This window comes from Diutina rugosa (assembly GCF_008704595.1).
Source record: "Diutina rugosa strain CBS 613 chromosome Unknown scaffold11_size279379, whole genome shotgun sequence".
In the NCBI taxonomy this organism is placed as follows: Eukaryota; Fungi; Ascomycota; class Pichiomycetes; order Serinales; family Debaryomycetaceae; genus Diutina; species Diutina rugosa.
The window spans coordinates 165,971-188,335 of NW_022995208.1; the positions used below are offsets into that span (position 1 = coordinate 165,971).

Sequence of the window (22,365 nt, forward strand, 5' to 3'; positions counted from 1 at the left end):
TACCCTAACGACTAAGTAAAAGCTAAAGTAGAAAGGTACCGCAGGTCTGTTGATAGATATCAATTTGTGATTTTTGATGCTCTGTCAATAGGTTTGGTCTACTGCTTAGGAGAAGGTCTAATGCCTCGTAAGTCCCATACTTATATGAGAGATATAACATCCCATTTCACAGCTACTCTCTACGATGATGGCAAAGCTTAGGAGTAAGAGAGATAGCAGATTGCAACACAGAAATTGCCATGTCCAAAGCTATTAATTTTCCGTACTACCAATTTTTTCGGAACAAGCCCCGATTGTCAAGAGCCTCAATACAGTAGGCTAGACCCGTGATTGACACTGTTGGGAAGTAATCGTAGCCATGGCTGCTCTTCCATTAGCGTAAAATGGACCCAGCTGTCTCCTCCATGGCTGTCCTGAACTGATTGCCGAGTACAACATTGCAAAGTGCGCCATGAGGACTGGGGTCACACACCTGCTCCCAGAGAGACCACGAGGATCCCCGGCAGGGTGCACGCCGACTTCAGAGGGACGCAACAAAATGAAGCACTGTCGGAATCGTGTCAGCAACAGCCATGTCAGAGGCAACCGAGCCACCATACTCTAGTAGAGAAGTAGCCATGACCAAGCTTGATATTGTGAGGAGAGGATAGAGGAAAAAGCTCGCTATTTATGCTGTTCGGCAAGACTCTCGGGGGAAAAAGTTCGGGTTGACGACAAAGACTCAAGGGGCAAAGGCGGGCTCAACATTCCGGAGTCGCCATTGTTCGCATTGTCGCCTCGTCAACGGTTCCAATTCCAATTTAGGTGCGTCGTCTAGCTTTCCCTAATCGCGCATCCCCAGATTGTGACCATGGTGGCATTGAAGGCAATGAATGAATCCAATTGAGAATTTCGGTACACAGGCAACGTTGTGGTGGCAAAACATAGTATGGCGTTCCCATGTTCACTAATCGCCAGTCCACCCGAAACCAGTGTTCAAACTCAATTGAGCTTCACTAAAGCTGGATGGCGCCAAGTAAAACAAGTGGTATGTCCCATTGTTGAGGTGGCAACGGCAACAATGCCCTTGTAGAGAGGAATGTCATTGTTGGCGACCAGTTGACGACGCGTCAGGAAATGATGAAGGTCTAGACCCAGGGCGTAAGCTCACTGGGGACCGAGTCACAATGCATTTTTTTGAAGCTCAACTTGTGTCATCAGCAGTCGAAGGCAGCCTCTGAGGCTCGAGTGAAGTTTACCTCAGTGTTTTACAAAATTGAGTGCGAGCAAATTGTGGGGGGATACATCACGTGATCTTAGTTACATCAAACAAGATTTACACTATGTTTCGCAGAGTTGGCAATAGAACAGGCTTCAGGAGCATGTTTAATCTTGTAAAGTTGATCCACTCATTGACTCGTTAGCGTATATCTTTTTATATTCGACTTTCAAAGTCGATTCATTGTATTAGGTACGGCTTGGCTGTCATCGCGAGACTATGTTGGCAGCGATGCTCTCAACGTCGTACAGCTATACTAGCACTACAAAAAAAGGAGGGATTTTTTCGATTATGACCGAGTAGTCAAAATAGATACCTTCAAAGTAACTTCCTGTGCCATCAAATGGTACCAAACAATATGGAGCTGATTGCGAAATTAATCTTGTCGCGCTATGGAACTGCAACTAACAAGAGGAAGCAGATAAACTAACATACCCGTTTTTTCAAGGACATATCTGAAACAGAGTGTGTGAGTTGGTACTACGGAGATCCCTAGGCCTGATATAAACGCTAGTATTAACTAGATAGCCACAGCGTGATTCTTGCATCTGCAATCGATATCCCATCGAGTTTTTATTTGCATGGCTAACCGTTAAGGCTCGCGTGGGGCCTTGCAGCACCGTTGCGTTCGGAGCACCGCGTCGCATCGAAGGTTATCCCCGTTCACACCAGATGCCACCAAAGTACGGATAGCGAGCGATGAAAACGAAAAACTACTACTCTTGGTTGACATTACAGTCTCTACAGATTGTTAGTAGCTGAAGATCGTCTTCTTATTATTGGTTTATGGTATATTTTATCTTGCATGAGTCTCACGTGACTTAGGGTTACAACCTCCATTCGCACTCGCTGCACCATAGTGATCAAAATTTTTCACCAAATTTCTCAACCAAACACAAGATGGCGTTCCACAAGGTGCTCAAGTCCTCGGCCTACCACTCGAGATTCCAAACCCCCTTCCGCAGAAGAAGAGAAGGTAAGACCGACTACTACCAAAGAAAGAGATTGGTCACCCAACACAAGGCCAAGTACAACTCGCCCAAGTACAGATTGGTCGTCAGATTCACCAACAAGGACATCATTGCCCAAATTGTCTCGTCGCAAATCACCGGTGATGTTGTTTTGACCGCTGCCTACGCCCACGAATTGCCCCAATACGGTATCAAGTTCGGTTTGACCAACTGGTCCGCCGCCTACGCCGTCGGTCTTTTGGTTGCCAGAAGAGCCCTCAAGAAGTTGGGCTTGGACGAAACCTACGCTGGTGTCGAAGAAGTCGAAGGTGAATTTGAACTCACCGAAGCCGTTGAAGATGGCCCCAGACCCTTCAAGGTGTTCTTGGACATTGGTTTGCAAAGAACCACCACCGGTGCCAGAGTCTTCGGTGTCCTTAAGGGTGCCTCGGACGGTGGTATCTTCGTCCCCCACTCGCCCAACAGATTCCCCGGTTGGGACATTGAATCGGAAGAATTGGACGCCGAATTGTTGAGAAAGTACATCTTCGGTGGCCACATCGCCGAATACATGGAAGAATTGATGGACGACGATGAAGAAAGATACAAGACTTTGTTCAGAAACTACATCGCTGACGAAATCGAAGCCGATGACATCGAAGAAGTCTACGCCAACGCTCACGAACAAATCAGAGCCAACCCCGAATTCAAGCCCACCGAAAAGAAGTTCACCAAGGAACAATACGCCGCTGAATCGAAGAAGTACCAAAAGAAGAAGCTCACCCGCGAACAAAGAGCCGAAAGAGTCGCCGCCAAGATCGCTGCTTTCAAGGCCGACGAATAAGTACGTTACATATCAGTACACTAATCTTATCTTTACAAGCATTGTAGGAACAAATTCAAACAACCACGAGTTGTTGCCAGTAATACGATAGTCACACATTGAGTTTAATCGGCTCGGCAATGACATTGTGGACGAATTCACGGATGTGCAGACTGTCAGAGGTTACCTAAGCGCGTTATCATAGCGAGAGCCTGGTTCTGGTCGTTTCAGAGAGGCGAAGTCAAAGAGGGCAAATATCCTACAATTAGTATGATGTTATATGTCTCTGTTTGCGTATCACTATTGGGGATGACTCCCCTGTCTCAGATAAATTTCAGCAGCCACTATCTGTGAAGGAGGTGTCTGGTCGTATCCTTGCTGGAGAACAAAATTCTCTGTTGAAGTCGAGCCCGCTCGAGCTCCTGCTGTTCCACAACGTATAGAAGGTGCTTGATGTAGTTAATCAGCTGCGTTAACACCGTTTTTTTAAATAACCGCTTCCTCCCGGTTTTCAATCCTGAAATCAAATGCACGTCAAAAGGCGGCGGGTTCCGCAGCCGTTTGAAATGCTCCACTGCACACTTCAATGGCCTCAACATCAGTGGAGGCACCAACGTCGCGAGCTCGTCGATCCTATTAAGAATGAGGGTACGCCGGTTCCGCTCAATGACGTTATGTTTGGCCTTCTTGTAGCGAGCCTTATCTTCGGCATTAGCGTCCTCCCAGCGCCGTACTCTGGACTTGAGCTTTCTAAGATTGCAATCCGTTTCCTTAGAATCGACTGTCGTCTCGGGACCGATGATTTCCGTCTTCTCAGGCCTGATTTGATGCGATGGTGGGGCTGAAGGTGGAGGAGCTGCAACTAGCGGGGGCGGCATCTGTGCCATGAGCGGTGGCGGTATTGGATGGGTCAGCGTATTTGGTAAGTATCGGAGGGGTGGTGGTGGCTGCTGAGATGACTGTGTGGGTTCTGGAGGTGGAGATGGGGGGCCAGGAAGCGGTCCCTGTATCTGTGGCGGGTAAGTCCGTATTGGGGGCAAGTAGACCGACTGGTGAGAGTGACTCATCTAGTTTTGTATGAAGACTGATTGTTTTTTCGAGATTAACTTTGATGAAATCACTTAGAGATGGGGAAATGCGTTTCTTGAGGAATTGAGTTTGGTAAGTGGTGGGGTTAATCGAGCGAGTGCCGGTTAACAGCCCCTGGCCGGTAGCATCGAGTATGTGCAGGGACATGATCAACCGTCGAGGGAACGCGAGCGCCCACTTACGGGCTCGTCAACGAGAGACAATACATCTTGGAGAGCACCGACGCCACAATCGACTTATAAAGAAAGATGATACGTAGTAGACAGACGCGAATTCCCTATTTCACAAGTTACCATGGGTGACAGCGACAAGATTTCCACATATGGCTGACAGCATGAGGAAAGTCCACGAGAGGGGTCATGCAGCATTCCTGGTGTACGGGATCGTCAAGGCAATTAGAGACAAGTGCAGTCGCCATCAAAGTTTTCTTTGCTGTTTCAACAGTTGCGCCGCCACTGATTCCACCACGATGGCGAGAAAAGTTAAGGCCGTCCTGGCCGATGACGACTCCCGAGTCAACTCGCCTGGTCGGACGATCACCGAGATTTCTGACGTCACGGAGGACGAGGCCATCCCTGTGCTTGCCTCTTCCAGAGCGAGATCCGCGACCCCTCAGGCGGGTGCAGCTAGAAAACTCAGAGGCTCCAGAGCCTACGGTGGTTTGAAGAAGAACAAAGTCATCGAAGACTCTGACGAAAACGACTCCCCCACTGCCTCCACCCCTATGGACAAGTTCATCAATTTTCCCGAGAGAAAGGGTGGCAAAGTTAAGAAACTAGATGAGCACTCGGATAGTGATTCTGATTTCACTCCCATTGAGGGAAACGCCACCAATATTGAAGAAAAGGTCACTACTTCGACCCCAAAGAAACCGAAAACTGGTCTGTTTCCTAGTGAACCTAAGGCTAAGGCATTCCTCAAATTGGTAACTCTGCCCGATACGCTGGAAGAGTCGAAGAGAGAAGCGTGTCTGCAATTAACCGCTTTGATGTTTGAAAAGAATCCCACTCAAGCTTTTGCGACGCCCGTCGCTGGAGCCCTTGTCGATATGATCAACAACAACCCGTCGGTGGGGCTTGCCGATGACTTGTTGGATGTCACGTCTGCCCTCGCACAAAGAAGATCTATTGCCAACGCCCCGGAGGACTCTCGTCAGAAGCTTATCGCATGGGTGATGTGTCAACCGGACCCTCTCAGCCACAAATCGGCGAGCGTGGTTTCTTTACTTTGGGACGTGGTCCCCGACGACGTCAAGGCTACGTTGATGAACCCCGAGGTGGAGGTATCGCCGTTTGTTGCCTACTCGATTGTTCCTCGTCTTTTGGATCACTGGGTCGAATTCTCGTCGCCTATTGGCATTTCACGGATCGTTAAGGTATTAACAGTTGCTCTGATGGAGACGCGGTGGAACTCTGTTGAATTATTGGAACGGTATGGCCACAAAGTGCCTCAACTGCTGTGGTCTGCAATTAAGGATAGCTTGACTGCCGTCACTGCTCCTACCGAGCCTGCAGTTCCTTCCACTACGCCTAAAATAGTTCCAACTGGAGTCGCGGCCGCCCCCCGATCTGGTGAATCCGTCGGTACCATTAGAGTGCAGCCTCCTGTACTCGATGAGTCGGCTCCAAGAGTTACCTCGCTGACCCCTGTGGCAACTCCGCTGGGTCCTACTGCGACAACGCGGAATCCCTTCACTAATATGCTGGCTGATCGTGCGAGCTCACCAATTCCACCTTCACCACTGCCTGAAGAGATTACCTCAAAATCAGATCGTGAGCATATTCAAGATTCGCAACATACTTCTGAGGACAATGCCAAGCTGACGAAGAGATCAGCTTCAGTACAAGATAGTGAATACCAAATCAAGCGTGCCCGTGAAGAGCCCCCAAGAGCATTCCGGGGGTTCTGTGATACAATTACGTCTTCGAAATTTTACTTTATCATGGCTGACCACAGAAAACTTGAAGAGTTGTTTGGACAGTTGTATGGAGGTGACAATGATAATGATGCGATAAGCGATTTGCACTGAGTACGATTATTCCATGTTATGAGTTATAATATCAATTGATACGAAAATTTGAAACCAAAGGGAATTCTCTTCGTGTAGATTGTGTGAGCTCTTGGAGTCTTTATCGAGCCAAATAGGCACGCTTTAAGACAATAGTAAGAGGTAGCCACTCTTAGAGCACAGATTTTCACTCATTGCTAAAATTTTCAATTCTCACTGATGTGAGAAAACCTCAAAGTGGTGTTAGTCTAAATCCCTGTGAAAAAAAATATGAGGGGGTTTATCAATATCTTCTTAGCAATACCTTGGGTTTGTTGCGTGGTTTGTCACATCTAGTGAGCCCTGGAAACTGCTTGTGATGTCCGCAGCAGTGTTAACAAAGGTGTAACGTCTCGTCTAATGAGAACATCCGTATGCAGGTGCATTATGTTAAATGCAGAACACAGAAAAATTAGCTCTACTATAAGTTTACATAAAGCTTACCTAATTACAATTAACACAAACAAATATTTGAATGTTTTTGTTTAGTTTGACGTTTTTTCTGGAGGCTAGCACGATCACTACCATATATATTATACCTACAGTTTGTATGCCTGCACATAAGAGATACGTCTGCATATTATATGTACAGTTTCACCGGAGGTTTTCTCCACGTATATTACACTCTAGAAGAATTTAAACCCCGCCACTGTAATGTGGGCGTTTCAAATGATATTTCCAACAGCAAATAGAATTTATCTGAATTTTTTAGTAAAAAACTACAAAATGTAATATAAAATCAGGAAAATTCGATAAAATCAAACTCTTCGCTCTATAAAATTTTTTGACTCCCGAAGTATAGCAGATAAATATTTGGGCGAATTTAAATGAGATTTGAAATAGTTTAAATATTGTTAGAAAATCAACTGGGAAAAAGTTGATAAAATCATTCTCTTTGCTCTACAAGCATCCTTGGTACCTGAAGTATAGCTGATGCTTATCTGGAGTAGTTTACTTAAAGATTGGAGTACATTAAGCAAAGTTACTCTATGTAGATTACCTGCAGGATATATTGTGTACATGTCCAATCTTATTTCACCGTCAAGATTGTAATATATTCTACTACTAATAACGTGACGTTTATGGGGCTGATTGGGAAGATCAAACAATTCCTGGGCGTTGCTTGTAGTCCGAAAAAAAAAGCTTTTTTGCGAGAAAAAAAAATCAAAAAAAAAAAAAAAAATTAACTTTCTTCTATGCAGGATTGATCTGCGTATGCAGAATTGACTTTGAAGAGACATTAGTTGACTATAGTTTGCGATCACGCTCGCTAGAGTACAATGCCAATTTATGAAATACCAGCTTCTTGTATTAGTTGAAAGCTCAATATAGCCAAAGGCACAGACACAACTTGTATTGAGAGTTAGAATATCAGCACTTGGTGCTTAATACGATGTAACTTAACAATCGCTAGTTCGAGAACGCTGTACTTCTTGCTGATTTCATGGAGGTAATTTTTTGCGTGATTTGAAAATGCTATCAGAAGTGCCCCCAGAGCCAGCGTATTGGTGATGATTGATATGCCTTGGAGCTATAACTTTGAGTCTTAATCGTGTGTTGCAGGAGAAGAACATCAACAATAAGGGATCTTTCTATTTTTGTAATGGGTATATGTAATTTTATATGTACATCATAATGCTATTATCGGTTGGAGCGGACCCGGGCAGCTTCATTTAACAACTTGTCGTAAACTTCATCCACCTGGGCCGGGTGTGGGTGGGCCTCCTGCTTCCCCTCCATTGAGTTGATCAGGGTATCGTCGTCGTTATCGTCATGTTGATCGTCGACTTTGATGCGGTCGATCAAGTCCGTCACCAGCTCGATACCAGAGCCAGCCATCACCGCGTCTCTCAACTGAGGACCCAGGGGGATCGACAGTAAGATTGGCACCTTCAGTTTAAGCTCCTCGCTTTGTCGTTTGACCCCCAACTTGTGTGCTTCACCTTCTTCAACTTCCTGTTCCCTGGCGTGAACCAGAGTCAGCGAGGCTGACCGCATAAGTACTGGACGCCCCGTCTCGTTATCAATAGTGAGACTCTGGCCATTAGCGGTATCCAGCACCATGTAGTGTGGTTGGAGCTGGTCAGGGGACCCCGTGGCGCCGGCAGCTCCTGCGTGAAGCCCTTGGCGAGGACCGGTGATCGGCCCAGTAGTCATCAATTCGTTAGTCAGTGAGTGCATGGTAATCACTGGCGGCGGCAAAGAATGCTGTTGGCGGTTAGTTGACGATTGCGCCAAAGCGGTGGAGATCAGCTGGGCGTTAGTAGTCATGCCCAATTGAGCCAAGTCAACTGCAGAACCCAGTGGTGTCACTGAGTTCAGCAAGAGCCCGTGACTGGAAGCGTATTCCTCAAACAAGTTGATCACCTTCTCAAGTGACAGATCGAGAAGACAGAGACGTAAGAGAGTTTCTTTAGACTCAATCAGCAATGTGCCCGCCTGTCTCTTAGAGAAGAGCTTGTCGATCTGGGTATGGATGTCGAGTCTGATCGCTCTCGTGCGTTTGATGAGGGTATTGGTAAGCATCTTTTGCACCTTAGGATCTTCGTCGCGGTGATCCAGCTCGGCCTCGTTCATCAAACGTTCCACCAGCTCCATGAGCGTCAGCCCGTCGAAGATGAGCTCCTCGTCGCCGTCGTGCAACTCGGCGTTGACGGTACGGTCCAAGTTACGCATCAAGTAGAAGGCGATCTTCTGCGCCAAGTCGTCGGGGACGGAGTCGGCATCCATTTCGAGTGTGTGCAAAGTTCTCAGCGTCTTCACCGCTTGGTAAAGGGAGAAGGCTGCCTCGTGGTTGATCTTGCTGTTGCCCAAGAACAGGACGTACACAAGCATGGGGATCTTGGGTAAGATGGCGGCGATGGCACTGATGCCTCGCGACGTCAAATCGTTCAAATCGAAGTGGATACGACGAAGCGAGGGGAATTGAGGTAAAAGACGCTCAAGCTGACCGATGATCTTGGGGAACACCTGAGGAATCAGCGATAAGTCGAGGAAGCGGAGGGTGGTGACGTGGGCGAGAGCCTTGAGGAAGTCTGCGGTGGCATCAGCATCATGAAGCTGAGTCTGGTTAAGCAGGAAAAACACGAGTTGCGTTTTACCCGTCAAAAATGCCTGTTGCAACGGGATCAACTGGCCCTGGCTCATATCGTTGCCAGCGACGTCTACGCCAATACAGTGGCAGTTAGGGTCCACCATCCACTGAGCGATAACTTCACACTTAGCAACATTGAGGTCGGTGCCGGCAATCCCCAACCGATAAGTGTTAAGAGATACGGCTTTGCGAATCAAGTTGGTGAACGTGGCGTCGTCTAGCTTACACCCGTTCATCACCAACTCCTCGATGCCGCCCCGAACTTCAATCGCCCGTGTAAACAACCCCCAGTCCATGTTTTTACGCAAGCACTGCTCCTTGGTGTCGCTTTTGATCTTCTGCTGCGAAATGTCCAATTTCTTCACCGTGAGGTTGCGCAGCATAAACTTACACAACAACTGCCACCCGTCAGGGGAGATGGCCACGTTGCGCAACGAGAGCTTCTCCACCGACTTGTTGTTGACAAGCAGGGCCAAGAAGTGTTTGAGCATCTCCGTGGTCATAGTGACGTTGTCGAAGATGACGGTGTTAATCGGGGTGATGGCGATGAAGTCGGCAAACAGCAACACGTCAATTAACGTCGGCTTCGGGTTGAGCATTTTGAGCACTTGCAACGGCGCCAGCTTCCCCTTAAGCTGTTTCAACGTCGCCGGAATCGGAAGGATCTCTCTCAAATGACAACATCTCGTGTAGATCGTCTCCAACAGCAAGTCGTTGTCGTTGACGGTGCCGTCGCCGCTGTCGTCGTCGTGGTCGCCGGCCAAGATCTCGTCGCCAAAGTGCAGTTCGTGCACGTGCATCGGCTTTTCGATCTCCAATCTATGGGCTTTCCCGTCGACCCGTTCATCGTCTTCCAGCTCCAGTGGGTGAGAAGTGGTGGCCAGGTCGTCGTCGCGGTGGAGCCAGCCTCGTTTACCCATTCCTTGCACTTCAGCGGCGAGCCTTTTGGCGGCGATATGGGCGTCGTGGGCGTGTTTGTCCGCCTCGGCGATAGCGCGGCGCTGGGAGTCGATCGCCAACTGGAGTTCCCGATCCAGGTAGTGCGGCTCCTGGGCCAACTTGCCGCCGTCGGAAAGGGAGATCCCCATCGAGAGGCGTGGCGGCGGCGCGACGAGGTCCTCGGGGATAAGCACGTTCCCCTTGCGTGGGCGTCGCAGCGGGATCTGCTGTTGCGGGTCGTAGGCGAGCTTGTCGATGGCGAACACCACACGCTCGAGGCGGATGCCGTGGAGCTCGCGCAACGGCATTTCTTCTCGATGAGGGTTCTTGTTAAGCACCACCCGGGGGGCGGCGGCCTTAGCCAGCAGCAGCAGCAGCAGCAGCAACGCGCTGAGCACCAGCGACCCGCGCCGGCGCGTGGGGGCGGGGGCGCCGACGCCGGCGGGGAACTTGTCAAGGTGGCTGAGCTCCTGCGAGCTCACCAGCCCCCGCCGCGCCAGCATCAGCGCCAACGGCGCCTCGTGCACCACCAGCCCCGGCGCCAGGTACAGCGACCCCGCCTTAAGCTTGGACGAGATCAGCAGGAAAAGCAGGCGCTTCAGCCCCAGGTTCGAGCGCAGCACCAGGTTCAGCCGCAGCACCAGCGGCGACAGCGGCAGCGACAGCGCCTTGTCCGCCAGCAGGTGGCTGTGGATATGGGAAAGCAGCGCCAAGTTTACGGAGCCGCGGCGCTTGGGTGCGTCGGTGGGCGCCGGAGGCGTCGGCGCCAGCGCCGGCGCCTGGGTAGTGGACGCTGACGGCGCCGCCGTCGCCAGTGCCAGCAGCAGCGACCGCAGCCGCCCGAACTTGAACATGTCGAACTTTGACGTCTTCTCCGCTGGCTTGGCGGTGGGCGGCAGCGACGACAGCGGGACGTGGGACGTTGTCGTCAGCAGCGCAAGCGGCGCCAGCGGCACCTCGGCCGTGGCTGGCGCTGTGGGCGCTGACCGCGGCGATGGCGGCAGCGGCGACGTAGTTTTGGCGTTGGAGGCGCCGGGCGCCGCCAGCGCCGGCGCCGTCTTCTTGTCGGAGCGCTTGTTGCGCTTGTGTTTACCGCGGAACAACCAGTCGACATCGCCGTTGGACACGCCGTCCAGCGGGGCGGTGGCCCCGGGCGGTGGCGGCGAAGAGCGGTGCATCAATGGGACCAGCAGCACGGTATCAGGTGACGTAGCAGGTGTGTCGGGTGTGTGGCTGGTGGGGCGGGGATTTTCGTGGTCAAAGCCAATCTCCTTTAAAGCGCGCTCGCAGCTCACTGGTGAGGGCAAACGTCAACTTTTTTGTAGCCCCGCGGGGTCGGCTGCTCGCTATGCGAAAGCGACCGATGATGTAATCGACCCAACCGCAGGCACAGCGATCGGAGACCAAAAAAAAAAAAACACTGCGCTTGCAACCACACAGACCCCGATTGGATAAGCCTCCGCTGTCGGCCAAGTCCGATACACTCTGATTCTGCGTTTAAAGATAAAGGTCTAATGGTGAGAGGCTATTATTAAAGGCTTATTGCGAGATAGGGGGCGGGTCGTGGCTGATACCAAACGTGGCTAGTGGCGACACAGAGTACAGTGGTCACCAGTGCGGGTGGGGCGACGGAGGAGACGAAATAGGGGAGCAGGGGAGGGGACACTTCGGCGTTTAGCTGGCAAAGTGTATTTTTTTTTGGCGTGATTTAAGGTAAAACTGTGTGTGTGTACGCAGAGTGGTGTGAGGCTTTTGCGGCGCCCACTACATCGGCGCCAATATCGGCGCCCAACCATCGGCGCTGCTCGAGCGCCCTACCGCCGATGCGCCCAGCGCTTTTTCAGGCGCCGCGCCTCTCGCTCGGAGTGTGTGTTTGGTCGGTAGGGCTTACACTTTTTGTTAGTGCGCCCAGTGCGCCGCCTAAGTCGGCTTAGCGCGCTTTAGTGGCGGCATCGCCGTCGCCGGCGCTGTTACCGGCGCCATTTCGGAGAGCGCTTTTTCGGAGAGAGCCATTTCGCTTTTGTGTCGCCATATAGATCCAAACACATTAAGTTGGTATAGGCCTTGTCTCAGGGTATTATGAGCCAGGGCCCCGTAGCCAAAAATGTTATGGATGTCAAAGGAGCACGCCAAATGTAATATAGAGGCTCATCGCAGGGGGGGGCGCCGTTTAGGGCATCGCAGTATGGAGGGCGCGGCGGGCTGCCATTGGACCATTTCGCTAGCGAGTAATCGCAACGATCTTATTTGTCCCTCCCCACAGATTTTTTTTCCGTAAAGCGGCGCGCGCCGAAAACCCCGAATTCGACGAAATTTAAGTGGCCAAGGGCGCTAATGGCGCAAAACGGCGCGAATAGCGCTAACAGCTATTGAGTAGCTGCTTAGGTAAATAGCTGGAGATATAGCACCTGCTTTTTTCAGCTAATTAGCAAAAAACTGGTGTGATTGCTATTAGAGAAAGAAATTTCATGAATGTCTTGTCACGTGCCGTCTCACGTGTCTGAAATTATCAGCGCTACTTATAATCAACAGAAGCCCTTGTCTAATTAATCTGAATAGGTCACGACACGTCGCGGTGTGAGATCACCAGACATCAACTGTTGATTATGCAGACAGTGTGTGTATCAGTTTTATCGGTGGATGTATCAGGGTGATCACCTGGGGAATGTATGAAACCCAGTCATCAAGGGGGGTAATGAACAGTGGTAATTGGGTATTAACATCCTGCATCTCCCCCCAGGCCGGCCCGATCCGAAAGGTGTCACTTGTGAGAGTGGCCCATCTCGGTGCCGAATTTGGGGGTCACTCTATTACGTAAGCGTAGTTGCCCCCCAAACTGATGATTAATGACACATGCTTCTCGCCCACGCTACCAGGCGAGGCGCTAGCAGAAGTTGCCCTTACCGTTGAAACGCTGAAACATAACCATCAGGGGCTATCTGAAACAAATAGGAGGTTTATAGGACGAGGGGATATAGGGGAATTCAAAAGGGGGGTTTTAAAAAGCTATGTCCGTTCCGACTCCGTAGCTCGGCAATTGCCCCGATTAGATGTGGGTGGCCTCCGTGGGCCAGGGTCGAGCAAGGTCGTGCGCGACACACGGACTTACGTAGAAAGAAAAAAAGTGCACCTATTTAATACACACCATCCACCCCTACCGCAGTATATATACATTCGGACCCCCCCGCACCCTCATAAAACCACCCGCACCTATGTTTAAACAATCAGTCCGTCAAGGTTTGCGCATGGCCCTGGTGGCCGCCCGCGCCCCGGCGATGGCCGCCGCCGCCCCTACCACCCGGCGGGCGTTCCCCGTGGTCGCTACCCAAGTCAGAGCCACCAGAAGCTACCACGATAAGGTGTTGGACCACTACGCCAACCCGAGAAATGTCGGTACTTTGAACAAGAACGACGCCGATGTCGGCACCGGGCTTGTCGGTGCCCCCGCCTGTGGCGATGTGATGAGATTACAACTCAAGATCGACGAAGACACCGGCATCATCAAGGACGTCAAGTTCAAGACTTTCGGCTGTGGCTCGGCCATTGCCCTGTCGCTGTATGTCACCGAATTGGTCAAGGGCAAGACCGTCGACGAGGCGTTGAAGATCAAGAACACCGTCATCGCCAAGGAGTTGTCGCTTCCCCCCGTGAAGTTGCACTGCTCGATGCTCGCTGAGGACGCCATCAAGGCCGCCGTCAAGGACTACCGGTCCAAGAGAGCCGCGGCCAAGCCCACCCTCGGCCCCGACGCCGTCAAGACTCAACCTCAAGCCACCGCCTAGGTCGGTGCGGCAACGTCTTCTGGGAGGTTATAATTGGTGCTTTGGTTTTTTCACTTCGGTAATGTATATATCGTAACATGAATGGATAGGGAAAGTTGTATGGAAAAGTTAGTGAGTCAAGCTAACAAATCAAACAGAACCACGACCATCAGCACGACCATTGTCACAACAAATCCATTACCATCATCATGAATAATCTCTGAAGTCTGTGTGTGTATACCCAGGAATTGGCGATGCTTTATAGTTTGCTGGCGGGTTACCGTGGTCGCACCCCATGACACAGAATGCCACAAAATGACCCCCTTGTCGCTCCGAAATCACGCCACTTCCACAGATGAGGAAACACCCATGCACACACGCCCTCAAACCGTTGCAGACAAGACTGCACACCCACTAGCCAAGCTTAGTTTCAACTGCTGGCATTATATATACACTCAAAATTCCTCCCCCAAATAGTGAAATCTCGCTAGCCTTATTTATATATATGGGGTCCGCGAGCGCGGTTGTCATATTTTAATAATCATGAGTTTGTCTAACCACTAAGGTAGACGCAAATTAAGACGTGAATAAACTGCTACTGGTTCCTGTGAGTTGCTTATCTCTAATATGTGTTTGTCTAATTAAGTGGGGGATCGTCTCTAAATAAAGTGTGTCTCTCTGGGTGGAAAAAATTAAAGCCAATCATGGCGGGGACAAACGTCATCAGTCACCACAATGCGGCTTTGGCGTACTTAGTGAATGATCTCGCCATAAACCCGGCCTTATCTAACAAGTGGAACCGGTCTTTGAAGCCCATAACGGCGACGGCGGCGAGGGTGGTGACGGTACCGATGACGGCGTACCCAGCTTTCTTCCACAGCAAACTGTACTTGTGGTTAAACCGCAACCACCCGCTCACCAGGTGGTATGCCATCGTCCACACAAGCGCTAGGAGAAGCCACGTGTTGATCGTGTTGCCCCACTTGCCCCACCGCGACACGTTGAGGTAGTAGCTGATGTAGTCGAGCGACACGAGCGCCAGGTCGCCGTCGACCAGCGCTGGAAGCAAGCGGAACTTCGCCACGTGGTAGAGCGCTAGCGGCAAGAGCACGTACCCCAGAAACGCAAGCGGTGAAAGTCCGGGGACGTAGCGGGAAATAATTGAGCGGCGGTAGCCCATGCCTAAAAGCGCTGTGAGGCCGCCAAGACCAATGTCGCCGCTGGTCTCATCTTTAACCACATCAGGTGACGGGTGTCGCGGCTGAGGATGGGCCTTTTTCCGTTTAAACTGCTGGCGGATGATTCTGATGGCCACCCCCAGGATAACGTGGACTAACGCGGCTCCCACCACGCCGATGGCCTCGTAGCCGGGGATGTGGTGGTACACGGCCCGGGCCATCTCAAACACTTCTTGCTTGGCCTGAGGCAGGGCCACGAATTCGGGTAGACTAGGCACCACGATCACCAGACACGCGTGGATGCCGAGGAACACGCCAAACGTGTACGCCAGGTACTTCTGCACCGCTGCGAGTGGCGTGAGCACCTTGCGGAGCTTATCCTTGGTGTTGTGCTGGGCCGCCTGTTTCGGCTCCAGCTCGATGTCGACGGGGAACGGCGCCACCGGGGTCAATTCCGTCATGGCGGTGGGGGGTGGTAGAGGTAAAGTTGCGACGGCTGCAAACGGTCACCCGCACCCGATATAACCGAGCCCTCGTATATTTGGGGCGAGCAGGACTAGTGAAGCGACCAGTAGTGAGACAAGTCTCACCTGATTGGACGTAGGAGACTATAATACCAAAGTGATATAAATAGTGTCTGCTCCGATAAATATTCTTGACGACACCGCCGATGATGACTTTTTGTTAGGATCTACGATGACGTCGTATCAATTGAATTTAACTACAGCTTGTTAGCTTATGGCAACCCACATAAGTCAAGCAATTCAGTCTAATTTCTGGACCTAACTAAATTGGTCTGAAGCTCTTGTTGGCGTGCGGTCATGGCTCTTTTTCTTATGCTTTAGATCGATCCAATTGTGCGACTACATGAGAATTGAAATCATCAGTCACGTGATTCAGTTTCATTCTAACAGACGATACCTGTGTTATGATTATCATTACCATTTCTTTCAAAATTCCAATTTTCCCAGATGATTTCCCTGCCTTGTTGTTACCGTTGTGAGCGGCGCAATCACGCGCGGAAAAAGTAGCGACACCTATCACCCTTCTCCCATCCACCCCTCCCACTTTGATGCTGTTCGCTCAATTGCGGAGCCAGGCGCTCTCGCTCGAGAAGCAGACGGAACTGCTTCTTTCCAAGTACTCGAAGTTCCAGGCCGACGTCGGCGAGTCCACCGGCGAGAGCGCCGACGAGGCCGCCACCAAGCTCCAGCTCCACGACGTGTTGGCGAAGCGCGACGAGGTGGTGGCGCGCCTCGCCGTCGTCAGCGACAGCGAGCTGGTGCTGACCTCAAAGCTCCAGCAGCTCACCCGCCACCGTGAAGTACTTGCCGACCACCGCCGCCTGGCCCAGCGCATCGAGCTGGCGCTCCAAGAACACCGCCAGCGCAACAACCTCATGTTTCTGGTGCACCTGGGGCTCGAGGCGCACCGCCAGCGCAACGCCCAGGACCGCGAGGGGCTCAACGCCACCGACTACGCCCTCGACGAGCGCCAGCGCGTCGACGGCGCCAACTCGCTCGCCGACCGCTTGCTCCAGCTGGCGTACGAGACGAGGGAAGAGCTTTGGGCCCAGCGCCAGTACTTACAGAGCGCCCAGCAGCGGATGATGGGGACGTTGGCGCTGGTGCCCGGGATCAACACGTTGATCCTGAAGATCGGCACCCGCCGCAAGCGCGACACCATTATCTTGGCGACGGTGATTGCCGTGTGCATCATCTTATTAGTGTGGCTTTAGGTTTGTACTGTTTGGCGGAATTCTCGCCTGCTGCTGCCGCCGCCTGCCACCCGCACATGAATCATCACCTGTTGGTGCAGTGCAGCACCTGCGACAGCGGCCCCCGCCGGTGATGGTATAAAGCACCGGCCCCGCGGCCATCCCCCGCCTGCTTTTCTCTGCTAGTTCCCTCCCCATGGCCGACGATGACTACGAAGCCCGGGTCACCCAGCTCCGGCTAGAGCGGCTCAACAAGTTCAACGACGACATGGAGCGCGAGCTCAGCACCGTGCGGGTGCCGGCGCTGGCGGCGTGCAAGAAGGTGGTCGAGCACGTCAAGACCACCCCCGACTACCTTAACGAGCGCCAGTGGCAGTTGGCGGGGCCCCGCAACACCTACCTCGGGTTCCGCTCGCAACGGCACGCGAAGCGCAGCGGCGGCGGCTGCGTCATCTCCTGATGGTTTATACATATACATACATGCACAGTTTATTTTCGCACTCGCACCACCACCACCAGGTCCAAAGATGGTATATACTACTCTGGATAGGGCTAGCCCTGCTGGCGGCCTTCGTTCTCCACCTTCATCTCCTTCAAATGGCCGATGGTCTCGCCATTTAACGTTTCGTCAGCCTCTTCTTCATCAGCACCGCACCCACAATCATAGTCTTCAAGAATGGTGGTACAGTCGTAGTCAGGCTTGCCCAACCGCTGGTTGACCAAGTTGTGGACGTGGCACCCCCAGAGGGCCGCGGTCTTGCGAGACGACACTTGCGGCGGGTACAGCTCCAAGAGCTTTTGGAAGTGGCGGGCACAGTCGCCGCACGGGTACACTTTGGCGAACAAGTGGATGTACTGCTTCAACGTCGCCTGTTCTTGCGTGGTGGGCTTATCTGAGTAGCGGGCCAAGATGGTGTGGAGCAACCGCCACCCGGCGTTGCCTAGTTGCGCCTTGAGAGTCTCGTTGGCCATCTTGGGCATGAAGGGAGTCTCGGCGAACTCGTCGCTCACCGAGCCAAGCGGCTCGACAATGGGAGCCTGCTGAAGCTCATCCTTAACGAGCTCCTTCACTTTGGCCGGTTGCTGGGCCGCTGGCGGCGACTGAGCCACCGGCATCTTCCCCACGAGGGGGACGCTATCACCAAGCAGCGACCCGCCGCGGGAGCCCGACATGAACACCACCAAGCTCACGATGACCAAGAGCACCATGGTGCCGAACACCGGCTTTCGTATCGTCAACATATTGTGTGGGAGATTTGTTTGTGAGTTGACTGTGTGTGGGGGGGTTAAGGCTGAGGGGGGTGTGCGGAATGAGGTATACGTGGGGCGATTGCGAGATACGACCGAAAATCTGCTCTTTAGGGAAATGAGTCGAGAAGGAGGAAATGTGTAGTGTGAAAATTAAACAGGATAATAATATGGTAGTTCTATGAATTTGAATTATCAAATATTTTAGAATGTCTAACTCGAACTTGGTAGATAGCGCGTTGTCTGACTTTTGTCGGATTTACTCACTAATTGTAAAATATTAGGGGGATCGTCAGCCGTGCTCAAATTAAATAGGAAGTTCGAATCTCGTTAGAATTGTCGTAACATAATCACGACAAAGACACTACAACAAACCACGATATTGTAACCCAGGTTATGCAGCCAATCTCTTCGAAAATAATCATACTTAAGTCGAGTTAATCACTTTGATCAATTGAAATTCTACAATTAGCTATCGAGCGTAGGCATGCGAGACAATTCAATGGTTTTGGATTGAGAGTACATTCATCACAGCAGTTTACTTCATTCGACGTCTACACCCAAACCGATGTTGGATTGAAGTAGGGAGTGGAACATAAGACAGTTTTATTATAGATTTTTTCGTTTTCACATCAGCATTCTATCCCATGATCAATGACAATTATTCTAATTTCTATGATACCCTTGATATCAGAAAATTATACTCTACCTTGTTTTCTCATTTCTTTACTCATTTTATTGATTCTGATGTATATGAAGCTAGTTAGTCTTTTTCGGGTTGGTGGCGGCTTGCAACACCCCTGGCAACGGCTGGGAGCCGACGCTGTACATCAATTTCCCCCCAGCAACCAAGAACGCCAACAACACGATCCCCGTCCACAAAAACATGTTGGCCTCGCTCAGCACGTCTTTCTTCAGACAATCGGCGCCGGCCCATTTGGTGGTCTTTTGCTTCTCCTTGTCAAACAGGGGTTCACAGGCACACCGCCACTTGTCCTGGAAGTTGACACACTTGCCGTGGCCCAGACAGTCGCCGGTGGTCTCCTTACACTTCTCCTCGGAGTCGAACCCGAGCTTGCCGCGCTTTTCCACCTGGGCAAACACGTCCGCTACTTGCTGCGAGCGCTTGCCGAACCGCACGGGGTCGGCGCCGGTGACGTCGTCGTCGCTGACGATGACGGTGACGTCATAGTCGTCGCCAAATTGCAGAATAGCTTGGGAAATGATATCGCGAGCGTACTCCACAGTGGGGGCGCCGTGGCCCAATTTGTTGGCCAACGAGTTGATCAGCCCCACGTCCATCACCACCACGCCGGCGTCGGCGATGGGGAGGCGCCGGAGGTGCAATAACTGCGCGAGCTCGGTCATGAAGAGCTTGTCGGTGATCACGCGCGAGCGCAGGCCGTCGCTGGCAAGTACCTGTTGGTGGTCATCGTTGACGAACTGGCGCCAGATCGCCGCCAACTGGGAGTCGAACAGCGAGAAGTGGTTCACCACCAGTTGGGGGTGATCCAGAGCATCGGAATAAATGGTGATTTCTTCGGTCAAGTGGTGGGCACTGTGGGTCGCCTTTAAGTCGCGGCGCACTTGCTGGGCGACGTCGTCGTCACTGGTGACCAACAACGGCGCCGCTGCAAACAGCTCGGGCGCCGCCACCCCACTCACCAGCACCACCAATTGGTTCAGGGCACGAGGGTAGTGGTGAGCATTGATAAACTGGAGGGCTTGGTCGCCGAGGGCGCCGTCGCCAAGGGCCACGACCAGCGACGCCCCGAACTTGTCACTGAGATACGCCCGCGCCACGTGCGCCGCCACCGGCGCCGCCAGCGCGTCGCTGCCCCCGTCTCGGGCAAGCTCAAACACCGCGGTCTTGGCCACTGCCGGTGCCAACACCGCCGCCACTGCGAGCAACAATTGCATTTGGTGGATATATGAGTGTGTGGTCGAATGAATTGAATTTCGTGCGACTTAGGGTGGGAGTCGAAAAATCACCGGAAGTGTGTCTTGCCATAGTGAGTGTCGCGCAAAACGTGACCCTCGGATATACCTCGAATTTGTAGATTCACAGGAATACTGGTATACAATTAGGTTTCCGCAGTTACAATGTCTACCACCATCTCTACTCAAGATCGTTTATGTCGTAGACTGCCTTGGCGCTACGCCACCGCCACCTGTTTGCGCATTCGCAACCACTAAGGTGTCCATTCTACAGCGACAGGCCGACGGCACAACCACAACCGATGCGGCTACCTTAAAGGTTACCACGGTATTATTACTCGGGGCCGCTTCCCCATGTAGCGTTTTTAGTTTTGTCCAATGCTTGTTGCTTTGCCCCAGGAGATCGCCTACTGGATATGCCAGTGTCTCGACGAACCGAGTCTCTGTAAGCTCTATTTGGGGTTTACTGGCCACCCGCTTCAACCGTTGATTGCTGATTGTCTTAAGACGAGGAAACTTTCAGTGTCGACGACACCGCTTGTTGATAACGACCCTAGTGAGGTCGATTTGGCTTTATTAAGTCAGCTCCCTCCGTGTAACATTGACGCCTTGATCTCGCTGCCAAAATGGCCTAAACTCGAGGAATTCCTAAGACAGTACCCCCAGTTAAGTGTGCTGTTGACGTTGCTGGGAGATAGCCATTTTCTGGTACCCTATTTCAAAACGAGCCAAATCGATAGTCTACGCATCTTCAATTGCGAGTATATCGTCGACCACCTTCCCAGAACTGTTTCCAAATTGTGTATTGTCCAAGGTCAGATTGACCTGGGTGATTTCCGTCAATTTGACCGGTTAAAGGAACTTGTCATTCAACACGTCATTTGCCCTGAGAACGAAATATTCAGGTTTCCACCATCACTACAGAAATTGAGGTTACCAAATGGGTACAGATACGACCCAGTGACGCTTACTGGAGTAGTAAACGCCCGTGTGGATTTCTATGGCAAACTTCCATGGTCTCAGTTAGTCAGAGTCGATGGCATTCGCCACTTACACGATGGCTTTGACATTAGCCACCTTGAGGAAGTGTCGGTAAGCGAGATTGGCTCTTCTTTTGCTAAGCTCGATATGCCCAAGCTTAAAGAGCTTTCCATCGTCCAGAATCCTGACCAATTGCTTGACGTGTGTCAGTACTTATCGGAGACACAAATGGCTCAACTCTCGATCCTAAACGCCGAGAACTTTGTCATTAACTCGTACCACAGTTTCCGTAACCTTCATCGACTTCAGATCTCAATGACGTCACCATTGACGACCCATACCCCGTTCCCCTCATCGTTAAAGACGTTAATCGTCAAGAGCTACGCTGCAATTGAAGGGATCCCTCCACAAGTCACTGAGTTTAAAGTTGAGGGCCATGAGGTATCCCTCAATTCAAATAATCTCCGCGATTTGACAATGACTGGTGTTGCAAATGCTACCGTGGTTGCCCCTAATTTATCACGTATTGTCGTCAAACAGTGTGTGCCCACTGGTGTTGAGTTTACCAATTTCCCCAATCTCTTGACCGCATTTATCCACGCCCATTCTCTGGAGTTACAGAGCCTTCGCTTTGGCGACCACCTCAATAAAATCGTCATCTGCTGTGACGAGTTGCGCCACCTGTGGCTTAAGCTGAAAGCCTACGTGCTGGTGAGAGCGGCACGCCTTCATAACGTCCAGTTTGATGCTCCCAAGCTGGTAATCGAGGCACTGGACTTTGACTTCCTTTCCCTCGCCAATTGTCAAAGTCTTTGCATCTCTGAGTGCAGCGTGTTACCTCCGACCCTCCAGAAAGTACACGTGCTGTTTTGCCTGATCGACCCGAGTTTTCTCCTTCAGTGTCCCCAGATCAAAAACGTCTTTTTAGACCGGTGTGACTTTTCCAAGCTCTGTCGCCATCATCGCCTTTACGTACCACTGACAGTGGAGAAGTTCAAAGTTAGAGGTAATGTGAGCAACTTGTGGATGAAGTGGGCCGATGAAACTAAGCTCGACTCCCTAGAAGTGCTCCACCCCGATAACTGTCCTGTACCGCATCTCACGTGGACGATGCTTGGCCTCTCGCTGCCACCACCTCACGCCTGGGTAGGACTTACACCAGCTCCCGTCTACTAATTTCAAATAGACTACAATGTAAGCTAAACGCTGCTATGTTTTCAAGCATACTTCCTTGGAGAAATCATTGAGATAGCACCAGCACTCAAGATAATGTATAAAAGGTCATGTACTTAAATCTAGAGCTTAGAAAAATACACATATAGTCATAATTCCAACTAAAACC

At 51.4% G+C, this 22,365-nt stretch overlaps 11 protein-coding genes across 11 annotated transcripts; 6 read left to right on the plus strand and 5 right to left on the minus strand. All coding sequences in view use genetic code 12, as the record gives it.

Annotated features, from left to right (window-relative positions):
• Positions 1–2,158: 2,158 nt before the first annotated feature.
• RPL5 (60S ribosomal protein uL18) lies at positions 2,159–3,052 on the plus strand (the record flags this gene model as incomplete). Its single annotated transcript, XM_034158270.1, has 1 exon — positions 2,159–3,052. The coding sequence occupies one exon, from the start codon at positions 2,159–2,161 to the stop codon at positions 3,050–3,052; it is 894 nt and encodes a 297-aa protein (XP_034009926.1).
• Positions 3,053–3,375: 323 nt separating this feature from the next.
• DIURU_005303 (uncharacterized protein) lies at positions 3,376–4,098 on the minus strand (the record flags this gene model as incomplete). Its single annotated transcript, XM_034158271.1, has 1 exon — positions 3,376–4,098. One exon carries the CDS (start codon positions 4,096–4,098, stop codon positions 3,376–3,378), a length of 723 nt encoding a protein of 240 aa, XP_034009927.1.
• A 491-nt stretch (positions 4,099–4,589) lies between these two features.
• DIURU_005304 (uncharacterized protein) lies at positions 4,590–6,149 on the plus strand (the record flags this gene model as incomplete). The annotated part of the gene is made up of 1 exon (XM_034158272.1): positions 4,590–6,149. The coding sequence occupies one exon, from the start codon at positions 4,590–4,592 to the stop codon at positions 6,147–6,149; it is 1,560 nt and encodes a 519-aa protein (XP_034009928.1).
• A 1,659-nt stretch (positions 6,150–7,808) lies between these two features.
• Positions 7,809–11,378, minus strand: LPI9 (protein phosphatase regulator; the record flags this gene model as incomplete). Its single annotated transcript, XM_034158273.1, has 1 exon — positions 7,809–11,378. One exon carries the CDS (start codon positions 11,376–11,378, stop codon positions 7,809–7,811), a length of 3,570 nt encoding a protein of 1,189 aa, XP_034009929.1.
• A 2,034-nt stretch (positions 11,379–13,412) lies between these two features.
• Positions 13,413–13,982, plus strand: ISU1 (iron-binding protein; the record flags this gene model as incomplete). The annotated part of the gene is made up of 1 exon (XM_034158274.1): positions 13,413–13,982. The coding sequence occupies one exon, from the start codon at positions 13,413–13,415 to the stop codon at positions 13,980–13,982; it is 570 nt and encodes a 189-aa protein (XP_034009930.1).
• Positions 13,983–14,688: 706 nt separating this feature from the next.
• DIURU_005307 (uncharacterized protein) lies at positions 14,689–15,600 on the minus strand (the record flags this gene model as incomplete). Its single annotated transcript, XM_034158275.1, has 1 exon — positions 14,689–15,600. One exon carries the CDS (start codon positions 15,598–15,600, stop codon positions 14,689–14,691), a length of 912 nt encoding a protein of 303 aa, XP_034009931.1.
• A 611-nt stretch (positions 15,601–16,211) lies between these two features.
• DIURU_005308 (uncharacterized protein) lies at positions 16,212–16,877 on the plus strand (the record flags this gene model as incomplete). Its single annotated transcript, XM_034158276.1, has 1 exon — positions 16,212–16,877. One exon carries the CDS (start codon positions 16,212–16,214, stop codon positions 16,875–16,877), a length of 666 nt encoding a protein of 221 aa, XP_034009932.1.
• A 175-nt stretch (positions 16,878–17,052) lies between these two features.
• On the plus strand, positions 17,053–17,316 carry STE18 (Ste18p; the record flags this gene model as incomplete). The annotated part of the gene is made up of 1 exon (XM_034158277.1): positions 17,053–17,316. One exon carries the CDS (start codon positions 17,053–17,055, stop codon positions 17,314–17,316), a length of 264 nt encoding a protein of 87 aa, XP_034009933.1.
• Positions 17,317–17,408: 92 nt separating this feature from the next.
• Positions 17,409–18,098, minus strand: DIURU_005310 (flavin-linked sulfhydryl oxidase; the record flags this gene model as incomplete). The annotated part of the gene is made up of 1 exon (XM_034158279.1): positions 17,409–18,098. The coding sequence occupies one exon, from the start codon at positions 18,096–18,098 to the stop codon at positions 17,409–17,411; it is 690 nt and encodes a 229-aa protein (XP_034009934.1).
• Positions 18,099–18,863: 765 nt separating this feature from the next.
• On the minus strand, positions 18,864–20,024 carry DIURU_005311 (uncharacterized protein; the record flags this gene model as incomplete). Its single annotated transcript, XM_034158280.1, has 1 exon — positions 18,864–20,024. The coding sequence occupies one exon, from the start codon at positions 20,022–20,024 to the stop codon at positions 18,864–18,866; it is 1,161 nt and encodes a 386-aa protein (XP_034009935.1).
• A 396-nt stretch (positions 20,025–20,420) lies between these two features.
• On the plus strand, positions 20,421–22,199 carry DIURU_005312 (uncharacterized protein; the record flags this gene model as incomplete). Its single annotated transcript, XM_034158281.1, has 1 exon — positions 20,421–22,199. One exon carries the CDS (start codon positions 20,421–20,423, stop codon positions 22,197–22,199), a length of 1,779 nt encoding a protein of 592 aa, XP_034009936.1.
• Between the last annotated feature and the right edge of the window lie 166 nt (positions 22,200–22,365).